The sequence below is a fragment of the Acomys russatus genome, chromosome 29 (genome assembly GCF_903995435.1).
Source record: "Acomys russatus chromosome 29, mAcoRus1.1, whole genome shotgun sequence".
In the NCBI taxonomy this organism is placed as follows: domain Eukaryota; kingdom Metazoa; phylum Chordata; class Mammalia; order Rodentia; family Muridae; genus Acomys; species Acomys russatus.
Window position 1 is genome coordinate 22,195,033 of NC_067165.1, and position 19,614 is coordinate 22,214,646.

At 49.1% G+C, this 19,614-nt stretch overlaps 1 protein-coding gene across 1 annotated transcript in view; it reads right to left on the reverse strand.

Annotated features, from left to right (window-relative positions):
* Window positions 1–19,614, reverse strand: part of C29H1orf94 (chromosome 29 C1orf94 homolog) — a 44,394-nt gene that overhangs the window by 7,097 nt on the left and 17,683 nt on the right. The window contains exons 2-6 of the mRNA XM_051171886.1: window positions 15,865–16,553; window positions 11,362–11,622; window positions 9,923–10,095; window positions 3,703–3,780; window positions 501–697 (exon numbers count right to left, since the gene is read on the reverse strand). Of these exons, the coding sequence (XP_051027843.1) occupies window positions 501–697; window positions 3,703–3,780; window positions 9,923–10,095; window positions 11,362–11,622; window positions 15,865–16,553 (1,398 nt within the window). The remainder of the gene's footprint in view (window positions 1–500; window positions 698–3,702; window positions 3,781–9,922; window positions 10,096–11,361; window positions 11,623–15,864; window positions 16,554–19,614) is intronic.

Genomic DNA, 19,614 nt, shown 5'->3' on the forward strand with positions numbered 1-19,614 from the left:
TTTGGTGGATAAGCTGTGAAAAAAATCCTTCCTGGGGACCTGCCGGAAGTCCAGGGGATGCTTGAAAGATTAGCCTGGCAAGGACTCCAGATGCATCCAGGAAGGGGATAGGAGACATACATAGGTTAGCTGACCATATTCTTTGCAAATCATTATATGGTAACGACAGGGCATCATCAGTCACTTGCAGCACCCAATCAATATGTATAGCGCCCACTTGATTCTGATTGGGCAGCTGCAGTTCTACAACTAGCCTGTAGGTGGCAGCCTGCAAAGGACCCTCAAAAGGCCCCAGCCCAAGCTCAGCTCCACATCAGTTCCCTCCACGTCCTCATTGACACTGGGCACAGGCACAAAAATACACTCCACCACCACCATTACAGTCACAGGACACATATACCAAGAAAGGCTCTATAAAGCCCCACCCCATTCACCTGCCCTCTGTGACAGCTGTCTAGACTCAGGTCATCTCCCCACCCCCACCATGGTGGAGGACTTACCCGTATCCCTGGGGGAAGAGGTATGGAGGCCCGTCTCCTGCCATCGGGGGAGGGTCTCGGGGATTGGCGGGCAGCTTTTGGGGTGTCCTCTGAGGATACGGATAGTTGGGCTGGATGAAGGGGATGTAGCTCATCAGGGGGGCATAGGAAGAGCGGAAAATTTGCTGTCCCATCTGCTGTGGATTGTATGGTGTCACCTGCAGGATAGAGAGAATAGAGAGGGTCAAGTTCCACAGCCCCCCTAACCCAAACCCTAACCCCAACTGCTACCTATCAATCTATGTGCCCCTTACTTGCTTTATGTATCTGAGCCTCAAAATCCTAATCTGTAAACTGGGAAAACATTGTTTACTCTGTGTGGGGAATCAGTTGATAAAAATAAAGGAGGGGGGGAGCAAATTGGTACATAGCAATATCATTTCAACACTCTCTCCTATCTTCCCTGCCTTTCGCTCGAACATCACCCCACCCCATCCCCAGTCTCCTTGTTCAGTTTTAATTGTAAAAGAGAGTCTACCTGCTGCGATGCACAGTACTGGCTTCTGCATTAGGACCTCAGCCAACTGTGAGCACCAGACAACCCCAGCCCAGTGGAAACCCATGCCAGGGAAGAGCAGGTTGCTGCTGCGAGGACCAGTTGTAGTTACCAAGCAATTGAAATCCAGCTACAGCGGTGGTTCTCAACCTCACTGATGCTGTGCCCATTTAATACACTTCCTCATGTTGTGGCAGCCCCCAACCACAAAATTATTTTTGTTGCCACTTCATAATTGTCATACTGCTACTGTTATGAATCATAATGTAAAAATTTGTGTTTTCTGATGGTCTTAGGCAACACTTGTGAAAGGGTCTTTGGATGTCCCCTTCCCTCAAAGGGGTCAGGACCCACAAGTTGAGAACTGTTGACATAGAGGAGCTAAAGTCGGGGTGCTGCTGAACTGGAATTCCTGTAAAGGACAAGTGCCCCAAGAGCTCATGGAGAGGACAGAGGAAGACATCTCCTAGGACAGACTCTGTGAGGGTCATAACAGGAAATATCCAGGATCTCCACAGTGGGAAGTGTTTGGCCCTGAGACTAGTCTTTAAAGGGCAAGTCTCAGAGTTCGCGGCAGCCTTGTCTAAGGATATGCCCATGATTCCATGGGGCTGATCAAAGCCATCACGTTTGCTGCTCTGGAAACCACCTTCAAATACATTCATCTCTTACAAAAGCACAGAACAATGTCCTGAGAATGATTCCCTTGCTCTGAAAATCTTATATAAATAAATGTCCCTAGAAGGATACGGAAGAAACCAATACACAGCGGTGGCCTCAGTCCTTAAAATTCTTACCATGTTTTATACGCACCCATAATTGCCTGAAAGTACTCTTTGAGCCAAAAAGAGGTGTTACTGTTTCTAGGTGGAGGAGACTGGGATTCCTGAGACAGAGTCTCCCATCCCAGTTAGGATGAAGGAGGCTCTAATTCATAATGATACAGGTTCTGACCAAGGTTGTTTTCACATATGGGCCTATCTCTACCTTCCAGAACATACTAGCATATGCCAACTCTGAGATAAGGTTTTCAGAAAAAGGCTGGGACTCCCCGGGAAGGGGTGAAGTAAGAGAAACTGGAATTGAAGGTGTGGCTTGGCCGTGGACCTGTGTGTGAGATGCAAGTCCACCTGGGAACATGGAACGCTTGTCTTCAGGCTCCTGTGTGTCCCCAGTCTAAATGGCTGTCCTCACATCCCATCTCTGCCCCAAGACTCATTACCTCTTGAGCCTGCTTCCATGTTGGTCAGTGAGTCTGTGTGAACATACAGCCTGGCTCAAGCAGCTTGGGAACGCGTGAATAACTGCATGTATTTCTCATGTGCTGTGTGTGTGTGTGCGTGCGCGCCTGCACATGCACCACAGTGCATATGTGGGGGTCAGAGGACAACCTAGTATGTCAGTCCTCACCTTTCACCTTGTTTTGAAGCAGTGTCTTTTGCTGTTCATGGCTGCATATGCCAGACGAGCTGGTCCATGAGCTTGTCTCCATCTCTCATCATGTCATAGGCACACTGGGATTACAGATGTGTGCTGCTGCACCTGGCTATACATGGCTTCTAGGAGTCCAAACTCCATTCCTCGTGCTTGGAAGGCAAGCACTTTATCCAGCGAGACATCTCCCCAGCCTGCTATTTCCCGCCTGCCTCTCTCTATGTGGGTATGTTACTGTCTCTGCCACATCTTTCTGATACTGTACTTTTGTGTATTTATCTATGAGAGGTGGCCATCATGGTGGCCAAAAGCATGAGGCTGCCAGGACCAGGCCTCCGTTCGGCTTCTGAGTTAATATCTAGGAGGCATTTGTGCTGAAAGTACCTGTGTAATTCATACTACTGCATTCAGCAAACAAATAAAACTACAGGACACCAGTTGAATCCGAACTGCAAATAAACTATGAATGCATTTTAACATAAATATTTCTTGTGCAATATTTTTAAGGTTTACTTCTATTAAAAATGGTATTCAGTATTTATTTGAGATCCAAATCAAAGTGAGTGTCTTTTCCGGAAACGAGCCAGATCACATAGCATAAAAATGATTCTTTGGCCTACACTTGCTGGGCAGAGCTGTGGGGTTAGCTCTGGGCAGCTCAAAGTATGTGGACATCACTGTGCAAGGAGCAGAGGCTTCTGGGAGCACTGTGCATTTTCCTCTTATCTTTATGTGCCTCTGTCACCCTATGAGAGAGGAACAACAGGTCTTCACCTTTGACCCCGAAAGACAAAGGAGACTAGACCTTACTCTCTTCCACACACCAGCTCAGCCAACGCAGAGACTCATGGGCAAGAACTGAAGCCTTTCTCACAGTCCCTGAGTCATTGAAGCTTCATGTTATCACAGCAGACCCCACACTTCTACATTAATGTTATGGCCTAATATCTTTATGCCTCTGTTTCCCCACCAATAGCGTGCATTATACGGTGTCTGAGAAGGTTAAATTAGTGTAGAAGCCGTTGGGAAAGGCGTGGAATTATCATGCACTAAGGACTCTTTAGGTGTCCTCTGATATGTGGCACCACTGGTGTGTGTGATTCAGCACCTTGACATATATGTGTGTCCTCTTACGTCAGTGATGGTGACCACTGAGTATGGAAGGATGAAGGAACAGATAGCTTTCTGACCCTTTCTGGAGCCCAGGGGTTGGAGGGGGAGGCACCTACTCACCTGTCGAGAGTAGCACCCCAGCGGGGGGTGCACGGGCTGCTGGTAGGGCATCCTCGTTGACCGTTGTGGGTACAGGCCCTAAGGAGAAAGAGAAAAGGTCCCTGATGCTGGGTGAGGGTCCCTAGCCTGAGCCAAGAAGCTATATACCACCTCGGCATCCCGCTCACAGGCCTAGATCTACATCTGAGGCTGATCCTCCCTCCCCCCTACCCCACCCCCGCAGATGATCGACTCCAAGAAGTTGCCTAAAGCTGACTGGATCAGGCTGGGGCCAGCTCTGCTCAGGCCACATGGAAATCCCCCTTTCAACAGGCTCCAAAGCTTCTTTCGAGAGCCTTTCAGAGGCTGATGCATCTCTGAGAAAGCTGCTCCACCTTTCTAAGAGTCTTTCCCCTGCCCTCAAGAGACAGAGTGGCCAGTGTCACATTCTGCACACACTTGTAGAGAGCAGGGGCGAACCTCCTGTGTCATTTCCTGTGCTGTCATCTGCTGTGCTGCCCCCTCTGTTTTCTTAAGACAAGGTCTCTCACTGGCCTGAGGCTCATGAAGTAGACTGTCGGCTGGCCCGTAAATCCCCAATAATCTTTCTGTCTCTGCCTCACCAGGACTAGGATTTCAACCCTGCTTCACAATGGCCAACTTTTGAATTTTGAATTCTGGTGGGTTAAACCCAGGTTCTCAAGCTTGCAAGACAAGCACTTTTTACGAACCAAGCTGTCTCCTCGGCCACCATGGACTCTTTCTGCTTTTCCCTAAGCCTATTCTCACCTACCACATGAGGTGTCCCCACACATCTGTGCTCCATGTTGATAAATCCATGTTCAAGTATATCTGCACATGTAGGGATCTGGGTCTAGCCAGCTGTGACTCTGTGCACAGATGTGCAACTGTGCCCCTATGCGTGCTCATTTGGGCTTGTGCTGTTATGGGCCCGTGTGTCTCTGGAACTCACAGTGAGTGAGGGTAAGCAGGAGGATAAATAAAGGAATGCCAGGAAAGATCTGAGGAGGCACCTGGGCACATAGTAAGGACTATGTAAATGTTAGGTCTGTCCATCATCCCCCACGGCCCCTCCCTCCAAAAGCTCCAGCAGCTTAGCCCAAAGGAATGGAAATTTTATTCACAACTGTGATTAAGGGTAGGAGATCCTTGTGTTCATATAGACACAAGACACACACACACACCTAGCAAAAATGTTACAAAGGGTGGGCTAACCCATGACCTCTCTAAATGTCCACCCAGTCATTACCTACGTCACCAGGGTGTCCAACCCTTCAGACCATATGGGGACCAGGATAGCTACTAATGCAGCCCAATATAAAATTATAGCCTTACTTAAAACAATATTCTTTTTTTTTTTTTTGCCTTTTAAAAATTAATTTATTCTTGTTACAGCTCAATGGTTATCCCATCCCTTGTATCCTCCCATTCTTCCCTCCCTCCCATTTTCCCCTTATTCCCCTCCTCTATGAATATTCCTGAGGAGGATTACCTCCCCCTGTATATGCTCATAGGGTATCAAGTCTCTTCTTCGTAACCTGCTGTCCTTCCTCTGAGTGCCACCAGGTCTCCCCCTCCAGGGGACATGGTCCAATGTGAGGCACCAGAGTACGTGAGAAAGTCATATCCCACTCTCCACTCAACTGTGGAGAATGTTCTGACCATTGGCTAGATCTGGGTAGGGGTTTAAAGTTTACTGCCTGTATTGTCCTTGGCTGATGCCTTAGTTTGAAGCGGGACCCCTGGCCCAAATCTGCCTATCATAATGTTCTACTTGTAGGTTTCTAGGACCCTCTGGATCCTCTACGTTGCTATTCTCCATGCTTCTCTCATCTAGAGTCCCAATAGGATGTCCCTCCCCTCTGTCCCAGTTTCCTGGTAAGTGAAGGCTTTCGTGGGACATGCCCCTTGGGCTAGTATGCAGATATAAGTGAGTATATACCATTTGAGTCTTTCTGCTTCTGGGTGAACTCACTCATTATGATCATTTCTAGCTCAATCCATTTATCTACAAATTTTGGGGAATTCCTTGTTTTTAATAGCTGAGTAGTATTCCATAGTGTATATGTACCACAGTTTCTTTATCCATTCTTCAACTGATGGACACTTAAAACAATATTCTAAGACTGGTCTGCAACCATTGTGTAACTTGATAGCATGACCTAAGGCATGAACCTCATAGATGACAGTGTCTTGTCACAACGTCGTGTAAAGTAAACGTGTTTGCTCTTGCAGCCCATGGGTCATGGGTTGTACACCCTTAGGTTTTATGTGTGGCTCTGGGCAATTCTTCTTCATCCAACATGGCCCTGAGAAGCTAAGAGGCTGGACGCTCTAGAATGATGCTCAAAGCCCAGTGCTCCTCTCAGCCTGGGACATCTTCCCAGAGCACTCCTCATCCCAAAGTGCTTCCTGTCTTCAGGCTTGGTTTGTGGCAATCACCAAACCGCTAATGGTGGACGCCGTGCTCCTGGTGCTGTCCTCAGCTCCTTGAGACAGGCTTCACGATCTCTGATGTAGAGACAGCACAGAAGCCTCCCAAAATCCCCTTCCTGTTTCAGCCTCCAGATCTCCAAAGAATCCAGAAGGGCACATCCTATCAGAGAGCCCTGCCCATCCTCTGTTACTAAGCAGTGACATGACCCTTGAGACCTTCCTGTCTTGGCCCCTCCTACTTTCACCAACCCTGACCCAAAGCCAATCCTTTCATGCCCTGTTGCTTAAAGTTCTGCAACTAGCTCTGAAGCGTTGACAAGGACTCTGTTGCATGCTTTTCTGTCACTCCCCCCTGGTGCTGTCTTGCCAGGCCACCAAGGAAAAAGATGCACTCAGTCTTGATGTGACTTGATGTGCTGAGATGAGTTGGGGGGGGTTCCCTTTTCTGAGGGGTAGGGGAGAGGAGATAGAGGAAGAAGGAAGGAAGGGGCTATGACTGGGATGTAAAGTGAATTAATTAATTAAACAAACAAAGAAGTTCTGCAACCAGGGCAACCTCTGTCACTACCATGATACAGCCCAGTCCCTACAACCCCACCCTGCAGTGAACCTGGGCAGAGAAGTCCTGCCAAAGGGATGAACTTGCTCATTCCAGGCCTCCAGTGAGCTGCACAGCCTCGGGTGGGGTGCTAAGGGCCCTTCTACTGCTGTTTCCTTCCAACTCCATTAACTTGCCTAACTGCCACCTCTTCTAGGGCTGCAAACACCAGGCAGCCCTCCACCAACACCACCTGTTCTGTACAGGGCCATGCTATGGCCTATGGAGGGCATACAGCTGCCCTGCCCTACCCCCTGTAAGAGATGTTGCCGCATTCATTAGTATGAGAAAGACTGCCTGACTCTAGAGGCCTTTGCGGTTGTTAGAATTGCAGCTTTATAAAATCATGAGCAAATTAGGGCAGATAAGCATTCACTCCTCTTCACTTGGAGCCGTGCCCTTTCCCCACTCAGAGTCCTTCCTTCATCTGGAGATGCCCACGCTTCGTGTAGGGTACCCTGTCTTCCTATCTCTCGGTCTCTCCACTGTGGAGCTCGGAGTAAATTGGATTTGGGGGCCTCATCTTTACTCCTTAGGCCCTGTGTGGAAGAGATCATGATAGACTAGTCCTCTGTTTTCTCTCTGCCCCCTCAAGGTCTACTGAACTCCCTAACCCCCTTTTCTTAGAGGACCATAACTGAATATTAATGAAATAAACATCTGTGTCACACTAGGGATTTTGAGAGTCCCTCCTTATGCATGGGCTCAATTAATCCTTACAACCCAAGCAGTTTCTGCTGCTGCTGTAATTATGATAAGCCCGGCTGTCCTACAGACCAACCGGGACAGTTAAGGAACTTGCCCAAGGCCACACAATGCAGATGTTGCAGAACTCTCTCACTCATCTTCTGGCTTCTAGACCTGCCATCTCTACGGTAGCAGGCCTCCTGATCAGTTGTCTCCAAGCAAGTACTAGGAGAATCTGAGATGCCATGAGAAGATAGAAATGCTGTCTTTAGCCACCACCTGAGAGGATCGGTTTCTTTAAGGCCAACTTCAACTGAGCCCATTTAGGCCTGAATTGTTCACAGAATCCAGTAGGTCCTTCTAGGAAGGCCAGGGCACCATGTTTTAGAAAAAGCTGATGGATGGATGGATGGATGGATGGATAGATGGATGGATGGAATGGGTGAGTGGATTGATGAATGAGTAAATGGATAGGTGGATGGGTGGGTGAATGGATGCATTGATGGGTATGCAGGTGGATGAATGGAATGGATGGATGGATGATGGATGGATGGATAGATAGATGGAGGTAGATGGATGGATGGATGGAATGAATGAATGATGAGTGAACAGATGGATGGATGGATGGATGGATGGATGGGTGGATGGGTAAATGGATGGACGAATAGTTAAGGATAGATAAATAGATGAATATGGATGAGTAGTCAAGTGGGCGGAGAGATGGGTACATAAAGCAGAAAGGCCAGAATGAGCAGCAGTCAGAGAAAGTTTCAGAATGCGCCTGGGGATGCATCTGTCAGAGACACTAGACTGAGCTGAACTTCTAGTGCATGTTATAGAAAATCTATAATTTGATCTACAAGAAAGTACTTTCTGCTTCTAGAACTCTACCATCCAGAGGTATTGACTCCATTTCCCTCATTCTCTAGAAAGGTCACAGTCAGCCCTACGATATGAACATCAGTGTCTCTGAAGACACAGGACAGACTTTATGCTCAGAAAGTATGTCCAAACCTTGCTCAAAAAAAGCCAAGGCAACGAAGCATTACCATGCAGCCTGACATCGTGAACTGTGTGCATGCATTCAGCAAGAGTGACTTCCAAACATGGAAAAGTATACAGTTGTTTCTGATTCTGAGGCTGAGTGTATCCCCCATGGATTTTGATTTACTCCTGAACTTACACTGGTCTCCAAGCCTCTTCACCACCTTTGAGTGCCTTCACCTAGCACAGTGCTCAGCCTACAGTGAGCACAGAGCAGAGGTCTTTAAAATTACTTAAGAAGATGAATATAAATAAATAAGAATGAGTCGGTCAATGAGTAGGTGAATAAATGAATGGGGATTAGGCAAGCCTCAAATTGCAGGAGGCTGAAAATGCCTGTGAAGGAAGCCATGAATTAATGACCCAGATGCTTCTCTCGAGACTGTGTGAAGATGTTATTGCTAATGTGAAGATGATGCCTTGTGATTTCCCTTGGACAATCTCCACCTCACCTACACCTCACCATGAATTGCAAGGCGTTTTGGACCTGTGGAGGGCAGGGAAGCAGAGCTAAATCTTTTTTTTTTTTTTTTTTTTTCTGAAAAAGTTGAAATCAAAACAGAAACCGGTCTTTGTTCAGCTCTTTCAAGATGAAGCTGGAGGGGCGTCAGCTGAGGGAGTCTTCAGACTAGATAGGCCCCCTGCTTGCCTAGGATGTCTAGGCCATATGCTTCTTGCTCTGTTGGAAACAAAGAAATGGCACTGGCTCTCAGCAGAGAGAACATGGAAGATGACATGTTGAGTGTGACACAAATTTCTTCTCCATTTCCACTTTCCAGACTTGCCTACCCTAGGCCAGGCCAGCAAATGGCCAAAGCCCTGATTTCACAGGCCGGAGACCCCGTGCTTCCTGGAGGAACTACATGACATGATGGAGAAAAGCCAGCAGTGGGAACAGAAGATGGGGAAATCTTTGATGCTAAGTGCCTCTCCTGAAAACACAGAGCACTACCTAAGGGGATTGTTAAGTTATTGGATCGGACAAAGGCTTAAACTAGAGTGGACATTTATTTGATTCTCTCTTCCTTCTACCAAGCGGGCCACGGCTCTTAAGGGATATTAAGTTAAATGGACAAAATGAAGAAACTACATTTTCCCTGCATAAATAAGCTCCGTGAGTAAAATTTTCAAACCCTGCTACAAATTCTTCACAGTTCCTTTGTGTGGGATTTCTAATTCTGTTTCAGCTAGGATTCCCAAGAGCATGTGTGCATGTGTGGTATACATGTGTGTGAGCACATGTGTATGTGTGTGTGTGTGTGTGTGTGTGTGTGTGTGCGTGTGTGCGCGTGTGTTTGTATACCAAGTAGTGAGTCAGTATAACCACAATGAAAATAGCAGCGGAAGTCCACAGGTTGGCAATGTCATCTCTCATCCTCATGTAACTTATGGTTAGGGATGGCATTCTTGGGGAGTCCCAAGGTTCTTGCGGGGAAGCCACAGCCTCTTGCTTACCTGATAGTGCGGGAAGGTGGAGTGGCTGGAAAACACTGGCGGAGGTGGACAGTTGAGATTGAGCCAGAGAGGCTGGTTCAGCGTGGTTGAGGTCAAGGCTGTGGTGAAGCGTGGGGCAAAAACATTCCCAGCATACTTGATGTTCTTGTCGGGCACTGTTGTAGGTGGGTTAACTGCAAGTCACAGCAGAGGGCGAGCATCTCAGTGCCTGTAGTGGGGAGAGGCTAGCTGCCTTCTGTACTATAACTACCCAGGGCTACCTATTCTCAGGGACCAGGTCCTTTAAGCTCCCAGAGGGTCCTTTCAAGTCCAGGAGATTTCTAACTCCAGGAACCAATCATTAGTGTAGCGCTGGTTCATTTGTAAGGGCTGGCTTCTCTCCCCATCACTCAATGGCAAATGAGGCTGGTGAGCAAGGTATGCAATAAACCACATTGCTTGCTAAGGCTGTATTCCACCTACGTGCAAAAGCAAATTCCAGCATTATACAAACAAGTGCAAAGCTGTTGCAAAGGGTCCCCACCCCCTAAATGATTAAATCCACCCGACCAGGGATGGATGCTCAGCAACACTAGAAACTGTGCGGCTTGTTGTCTCTGTATTTGGGAATGGTTTTCCAAATATTTTAAAGGTTGATTTTATTTTTCTTCGTGTGTATGTGCATGCCGGCGGGTGTGTATGTGTGATGTGCATATGTGTGTGTGTGTGATCTGCATGGGTGTCAGATCCCCTGGAACTGGAGTTACAGATCCTTGTGAGTCACCCAGAATGGGTGCTGGGAACCAAAGTCCAGTCCCTTGGAAGAGAAGTAAGCACTCTCACCCACAGAGCCATCTCTAGCTCTCAAAGCTGAGTATTTAAAAGCATGAACTAGATCAGTGCAGGATCTTAATACTGAGGTTTTAAAGCATGAGGTTAGGTTTAATTGCTATTGTGCACAAGTATGAATTCTTCCCCTCACAGAGACATCCATGGGCTGTGGAATCAGAACTACCCACCTTCCCAGCATCTCTTCTTGTTGTTGTTGCTGCTGTTTCTTTGTGTTTGGAAAAGGGTTTTGACTTCATAACTGACACAGTTGTAGGTGGGGCAAAGGAGAGGAAGCCAGGCCAGGTCACAAATAATCTCATTGTGGAAATAAATCGAAGCATGGATTTCTCTGTAGCCTGGGCAAACCGAGAAGCTGTAATACGTCTCAGGTTGGAGGCATGTACCACATCAGTTTTTGTGTGTACCCCCGGGATTTCTGAAAACCAATTACATTCCTTTAGCAGTTAGATTCCCTTAGGGGATGCTGGGAGAAAATCATTTCCTCTTTCTTATGGAGTTTAAAACTCCTGACACCCAAGGGGAAAAAGACTCGCCCATGGACAGGCTGAGGTACCCCTGCCTGGGCCCATGAGGGTTCTCAGGTACCCACCCAGGGAAGATTCACTTACATTTTAGATCTAGCCCATCCATATCCACTTTGCTTCGAAGCCTCGGCTGCCCACTGGGGTTCTTGGTGGCCCCAAAGAACTCATAGAGCAGGTTCTTCTCAGCTGGCCACACAGGCTTCTTGGTTGGCAGAGTCATGGAGATGGTGCCCACTGAGTCACTGTAACCCTCCTCACCATACGCATCCTTCCGGCTCTGGGGCCACTGGCTAAGAAAGAAGCTCTCTCGACCTTTGGCCAGCTCTTTAGTGCCAGGGGTTCGTTCTACAGAAGGAGGGAGACTGAGTCAAAGCCTCTGGAAGGCAAAAACCTCTTTTTTTTTTTTAATTACTTTCTTGTAGCTCTTGCTTCATACTGAGGTCTAGGCCACACTAGGGACTGGGTCTCAGTCAGGTGCATCCCTGGGTTCATGCTGAAGTCTGCTCTGATTGTGGCCCATTCTGACATTCTTGCCTGATACAGCCATCTCTCCACTCCCCTGTCTACTCCTCCATCTGCCTATTGATCCACTCACCTACCCACTCAGCCATCTACCCGATCCATGCAGTCACGCAGCGCCAGTCATCGGATTGGGTTATCCAGCCAGCCAGTAGCCAGTGATCAGCGAGGAGGCGCCACTAGCGAGCAGTCAGCCACGCATCGAGCCAGGAACACTCCAGCCGGGCAGCCACCCACCCAGCCAGCCAGCCAGCCAGCCACCCACCCAGCCAGCCAGCCATCCATCCAGCCAGCCAGCATCAGCCATCCTCCACCACCCAACCATCCAGCCATGCCAGCCAGCCAGCCATCCCACCCACCCACCCACCCATCCAGCCATGCCATCCACCCACCCATCCACCCACCCATCCATCCATCCACCCATCCATCCATCCATCCATCCATCCATCCACCCACCCATCCATCCATCCACTCATCCATCCATCCATCCATCCATCCACCCATCTATCCATCCATCCATCCACCCACCCATCCATCCATCCATCCACCCACCCACCCATCCATCCATCCATCCATCCATCCATCCATCCATCCACCCATCCATCCATCCATCCATCCACCCATCCATCCACCCATCCATCCATCCATCCACCCACCCATCCATCCATCCATCCATCCATCCACCCACCCATCCATCCATCCATCCATCCATCCACCCACCCATCCATCCATCCATCCATCCATTCATCCACCCACCCATCTATCCATTTATTGATCCACCTATTATCCATATACCCATATCTTTTTCTTCTTTTTTCTTAGACAGGGCCTCACTGTGTAGCTGAGGTTGACCTCAACTCACCATGTAGACCTGGCTAGCCTCAAGGTCACAGAAATCTGCTTGTCTTTGCATCCTGAATTCTGAGATTAAAGGTGTACACCACCATGCCTGGCCATTCATTTTCATTCTTTTCTTCCTCCCTCCTTTCTTCTCTTGCTTTTCCCTCCTTCTCTTCCTTCCCTTTTTCCATGCATAGAGCCAGGCTAAGGTTGTGAAGGTATTTTGGATGTGGTTTGGCCACATGGAAGCACATGGCTTAGCTAAGAGACACACATCCATCCCTACAGGACACACAGTCTGAGTCATGCTCTTTAGTCCCTCATTGTGGACTTCGCCTCCACTGTGATTCTCACTGGCCATTCAGCTCTCCCATCAGCTCCAGGCCTTTCCCTGAGTACCGGTGGCACAGCCATGAGTCAGAGCTAGACTGCCCTGCAGGAGCTCACACAAGGAAGAGGGAGATGTGCCCAGAAATAGCTCCAGGAAAGGCAGATGGGCACTGTGAGGTGACAAAGAGACAACATGGAAGAAGATACTGGCTAAGATCTCATCTGTCTAAGAGGGTCCTTCAACCCAGAAGGAAGGAAGATTTAGCAAGACTTATTTGAGGTTATCAGGAAGGTGTTACAGACCTGGGCAGCTACAGACAAATGCCAGGAAACATCAAAGGGACAAAGTGAGTCATTATAGTTGACTGGAGTGTATAGAAGGGCCATTCCATAGGCCCCTGAAAAACACTGAGCATCCATCCCTCTCAGAAGGACACCCTGACACCTGTGGCACATCATCAGAGCTTTTACCCACATTCCCTTCACTGCTGTAACTCTTTGTTTTCAAAAATGGAATAGGGGGGAGATAGTGGATACAAAACATTCTAAGAAAGCACTGTGTCCTCACTGAACCCATACAGGATTTCTCGCCATTATTCCCTAAACAACACACTGTAACCACTATTTACAAAGCATTTACATGGGATTAGGCACCACTAGTCAGCTATAGATTATTTACAGTGTGTAGGAAGGAGTGCGGGGCTTGTATGCCATTATGTGTTAATGCTCTTGAGCATCTTTGGATTGGGTATTTGAAGAGTTCCTGGAACCAAGAAATAGGAAGGCAGGTTTATAAATGTGTACGCATGTATATTACATACTATATAATCTGGAGATATACTCAGACATATATGGACATAATTACTACTAAGGCATTTCTGTTAGAAGCAGAAAGCGGGCTTTGTGCTCTGCCCCTCAGTCCTTCCTCAGAATGACTGTCTCTGGGCACCTTCGTGGAGTTTTGCTGAGAGGCCCATCTATACAGCTGGATGGCTTTGTGCTACTCTGGACACATTGCAGGCATCTGGGAAATGTGGCAGTAGCTGGATCCGAGGACCTGTGCTTTACTGTTACCGATGGTAGTGGACTTGCTCCTACCATATCACGGAGCCCCTACCACCTATCCCAGCAGGCCTGAGGGGCTCTGCATGGGCCTGGACCTTACCTTCCAAGCAAAGGGAAGTGCTGCTCTAGCCAGGGCCAATTTAGGAGACTATGACATTTTTAGCAGAACGTGTCCCCAGAGTCTCTTCCAGGAGTTCCTCTGGTTGCTGAGTTTAGCCCCCAGCTAGAATGCTGAAATAACATACCCACTAATAGTAGTTATCCCCCCCCCCAGAGACTGGCATATTTGCAGCCTCTCACGGACTACAGTCAGTCCCTTGAACATCTGCAAGACCTGCCTGACATCTGGGCACTCTCTACCCCTCTCCCTCTGTCTGTCTGTCTGTCTGTCTCTGTGTCTCTATCCCTTCCTTCCTTCTTTTCTTCTCTCTCTCTCTCTCTCTCTCTCTCTCTCTCTCTCTCTCTCTCTCTCTCTCCCCTCTTTCTCTCTCCCTCACCTGTTTTTCCTCTGCCTCTTAACTATATAAACACACACAGAGGCACCTTCAGCTGTGCTACCGCTGTGCTTTCTCTATTGAGTGCACTCGCCCTGTACAAAGATCCCTCTGTCATAAGTTTCCCATAGAAAGTACACAAAGGCACTTTCTGAGTACAGGGAAGAGAAGTGGACAAGGCACCTCTGGTCTGCAGTCCTTTCATCAGGGAATATGAAGGGGCCCTCTAGAAGGACAGGGTGGCTCAAGCCTCTCCCACCTTGGGACTCCACCAGACCTGCCAAGCGCTGAGTCTAGCTTGTCACCTCAGCTCTGATTTCCTGAGGTCCCTCAAGTGGTCTAGAACATAGAAACGCTCCAGAAGGTGACCTTGTTCTTGTTGTCAGAGAAGTGGCGTGGGCCCTCCCCAGACAGACACTGTCAGTTAACTGTCACCCTTCAGCCTGGGGGTGACCTTTCTCTTGGTTGCCATGAGTGTAATCTATTCTCCTAGGGACTGGAGACTGTGGGCCAACCACTCTGCAATCCAGTGTGAGCATACACAATGTGGAATCCCAGAGATGGGCAGGGAGCACCGGGAGGGGATGAGTTTCCTGCAAAGACTAGAGTCCTTATTCAAATGTTGAAAATAAACTTATCCAAGCCTCTAGAGTCCCCCAAGAACAAATCCAGGACCAGCAGTTTGAACTGTGCCTGGATACGCCCTAGAGAAGGTGGACCAGTCCTGATGACTAGAGCGGGTGCCTCTATGAGGAGGTAAGTGACCCCCGCGGATCTTTTCTAATAAGGTGGATACTTCTTCCAGCATGCTCTGGGTACCTAGTAAAGTCAGAAATGACACGTCTTCCAGGGCCGGGAGAGATGGCCCAGTTAGTGACATGCTTGTCATACCTGCCTGAGAACCTGGTTTTGGACTCCCTGCATCTGTGTAAAGAGCTAGGTGCGATGGTTCATGTCTGTAACCCTAGTGCTAGGCAGAGTCAGGATCCTGGGGGCTCATTGGCCAGGCACTTTGGCTACATGACCTTGAAAGAGCCTGTCTCAAGAAATAAGATGGAGAGCGACAGAGAAAGCCACTTGAAATTACCTCTGGCCTTCAGACATATACATATGTTCATTCATCCACACATTGATATACCCCCAAATACACACACACACACACACACACACACACACACACACACACACACACACACACACTCGAGCTCTAGCACACATACAGGGAGTGCTGCATTGCTTAGCTTTGCACAAAGATGCATCGTGTCCTTGACCAGCTCCCTGAGCCAGACTTTCCTCCCTGAAAGTCCCCCCTCACTTCTCTGTTCCCAGTCCTACTCACCAATCCAGTGGTGGCCCTCAAGGGTGGGGTCAGCCTCAGTCTTGGAGCAGATCTTGGCAAACACCGGGAGCTGCCTCTTCGGAGGAGAGAACTCGGGTAGCTTGTCGGGGAGCGCAGGAGGAGGCGGGGGTGGCAACAGCAGGAACGGGCCCAGCCCCATGGGCTCTCGGGGTCCAGAGCCATTGAAGATGCTATTCTGCAGGAAGTCCTTAATGACCTTGGTCTCTTCCAGCACCATCTTGTTGTCAGGGACCTTGGACATTTCAGTAGACTTCAGCGGGAACTGGGCCAGGAGTTTGCTGATCTCCGAATTAGAGGCACCCGTGCTGTGGCCCTTGTCCTTAGTCTCCCTGATACTCTTGACCTTGGCGGCGTGAAGGATACCCGTGACTGCAGACATGGCAGAGTCGGAGTCCTGCCTGCTACCGATGATAGGCATGGACAGCTCCTGCTCCTGGAGCTTGTCACCAGCCATTACGGAGGATCCTGCAAACTCAGTGCTGTCTGTCCCGAGAGGAGGCATGAGAAAGCAGGGAGCCAGCTCCCGGGTGCCCTGGGGAGTGACGATAGGTGTTGCAAGCTCCCCAGAGCCATCTTGGACCAAGATGAGATGTTCTTTGGTGAGGCTTAAGAACTCCTGCTCCACCAACAGGGAGATTTCATCCTTGCCACCACTCAGCGCCAGAGCCCTGCGGAAGGTTCAAAGACACCCTACAGTTAGCGCGCTCACCAGCTCACCAAGCCAGTGGCTCTGCCAGCCAGCCACAGGCCCGAGGGAAAGAAGATGGACTCACAACCTGTTGGAAACACATTTCCTAGTATGAAAGCCCATTGCTTTCTCAGGAAGGAAGATGGGCCAGGAGGACACAAAGCCAACTACTAGTAGGACTCAGCATCACCCTGTAGGCCAATGTGCTGAGAATATCCATCCCTCCTTCCTTGGGACCTAAGGCAACAGACACCGGAGAGGTCATTTCCTGGGGAAATTTGTGCACAGCAAGGGGGCTGGCTGCGAGTTGTAGAGCCTGCTCAGGAGTCCCCAAGAATAATATACAGCCAGTCCCTCCCTCTTGCTGGATGGTGAAGTGTACAGTAAAGCTCACACCTAGCTCGGTCACTTCTCATCTGTGTGACCCTGGACACGTTATTCAGCATCTCAGGCAATTTGATACCCTTGTGTGATTCCCAGGAGTATTGTGGAAGGGGTGTTTGAACACCCCGGATACTCTGTCACAAGGGCTGTGGAACTATCCTTGACTATGTCTGCATAGCTCAGGCTCACGGTCTGACCAGACCATGAATCCTGGATTCCACAGTGTGACCATCTGCGTACCTGTATCTACCCTTGCTGGCATGGCCTCTGACAGGGTCATGCATCTGAATTGTTTTTACTGTGGATGATGGTAGTACTTTCCTGGACTGTGAACCATCTCATAAGGCTCTCCCCACACCCCTGCTCCCCTATCCCTGATCTCCATCACTGGTCTGGACTCTAATGGACTGGTGGTACTTGATGGGCCAATGAGTACCTAGCTCCTGGTTAATGGTTCTCCTCAGGGGAGGGAGAAGATGGTAAGCCTGCCATCTCAACCCACTAGCAACCTTGGTGGGGCACCTTCCTCCACTGAATTTCCAGGGGAGCCAGGGAACCCCAGCTTAGAAGCATCAGCTGTGCATACTCGAAGAGTTTCTGGGAGGGGCAGATGCAGTTGCCTATGCCTGGCACATTCTGGGAACCTAATCAGCTGCCACTCAGGGCACAGGAAGAGGGAAAATGGGTTAAGAGGCAGAAGGGGAAAAAGGGGGTTGTCATGGGGCTCAGCTGCTGCAGTTTTACTATAGGTAAGCCAAGGTATGGTCTGTGCACTAAGGCAGCACAGGAAATACCCAAAACAGAGTCCATGGCATGTCCCTACTTCCTGATAGTGCTGTTTGCTTGTGAGGACACACACACACACACACACACACACACTCTCTCTCTCTCACACACACATCATACACCCTCCCATGCACCCACGTATGTATGCATGTGCATGTCTCAATGCACACAAATCTATACAAAAACCAGGGGGACACATGGTTCACTCAGAACCAGGGGAGCAGAGTCTGCCCCTGATAGTCCACAGAGAAGACCCACTTCCTACTCTCAGATTCTCTTTCCCTCAGACTCTTCTCTCCCTCTCAAATATTCCCTTCCTTTTGCCTTCCTCCCATGTCTAGACTTAGGGCTATAAATAGGCCCTACTCTCCCCACTGTGCCCCAGGAACAATCAGAGTAAAGAGGATGCCCCAAGTTTCAGATCCTCCTCCTCCTCCTTTCAAGGGATCAGGGGAGACACAAGTCTCAGGAACCAGTCACTTGAAAGACCAGTTTTGTTTCCCCCCCCCCCCCCCCCCCCCGACCTCCACTGTCTTGCAAAGCCAGCAGTATGTCAATACCCTTTCTGAATTAGCCTCACTCCAAGGATGCTTATAATTTTAACACTGTGAACATGGCATTGTGGTCACACTTAAATAGCAAAAACAGCCTTTAATCTCAGAGCTACACGTTAAATATGTGTAGATCAATTACGTCTGGGGTTTCCTTTAAAACTAATCCAGCTGAGGGAGGAAGGGCGGGAAGAAGGGAGGGAGGGAGCAAAAGAGGGAGGGAGGAGAAGGTACCACAGACAAGAGCCTTTTTAGGTTGCACATGTCAATCATCAGGAAAGCGGGAAGCGGACACCTGGGACCTTCACGTTAGTCAGTCTACTGGCGTCTATATTTGGTTTCTGGGTTACATATATACACTGTGACTCTTCAAAAGTGCCAAGTAGCAGGAAAACAGGTTCTCGTTTCCCAGTGTCCTTCTGTGTTAGTGCATGTGGGTATGCATATGAGTGTTTATGTGCGCACACATGCCTCTGTGTGTGTGCGTGCATGCACACACATGCAAGAACACAGGCATGTACACAGGGGGAGAAGAATGCACGTGTGCTTATGTACACATTGAAGCCAGAGGAACATTGCTCACAAGTCTCCCATTGGCCCAGAGTTCATAAATCAGTTTAGATGGGTTGACTAGCAAGCCCCTGAAATCCTCCTGTCACTACCTCCCTAGGGACGGCCTTATAAGTACATATCACCACACCTGCCACTTTTGTGTTGGTTCTGGGAATTAAATTTAGGTCCAAGGGCACCTGCGAGGCTAGTTATATCTGTAAAAGGGCACCCCATCTCTGCACAGCCCGCCACTGCCACTGCCACCGCCACCGCCACCAGACAGCTGTAGAAATCTGGAATGATTCAAACCTGACTCCCGCAGCTCATCCCCACCCCCACCCTGCTGCTCTGCCAAGGTCAATGGGGTCGTTTAAAAAGCTAGAGGCAAACACTACCTAAAATAGAGGTGCACAGCCTGGCTGTGAGCTCTCCGGGTAACTCCCACCAAGGCCGCTCGATGCATCATTTATTAAGCATGGGAGAAAGGCAAAATAAAAGGATCCAGAGGGTCCTAGAAACCTACAAGAAGAACATTATGATGGGCAGATATGGGCCCAGGGGTCCTGCTCAAACTATGGCACCAGCCAAGGACAATATGTGCAGTAAACTTCAAACCCCTACCCAGATCTAGCCAATGGACAGGACATTATCCACAGTTGAGTGGAGAGTGGGGTCTGACTTTCACAGGAACTCTGGTGCCTCATATTTGACCACATCCCCTGGATGGGGAGACCTGGTGGCACTCAGAGGAAGGACAGCAGGTTGCCA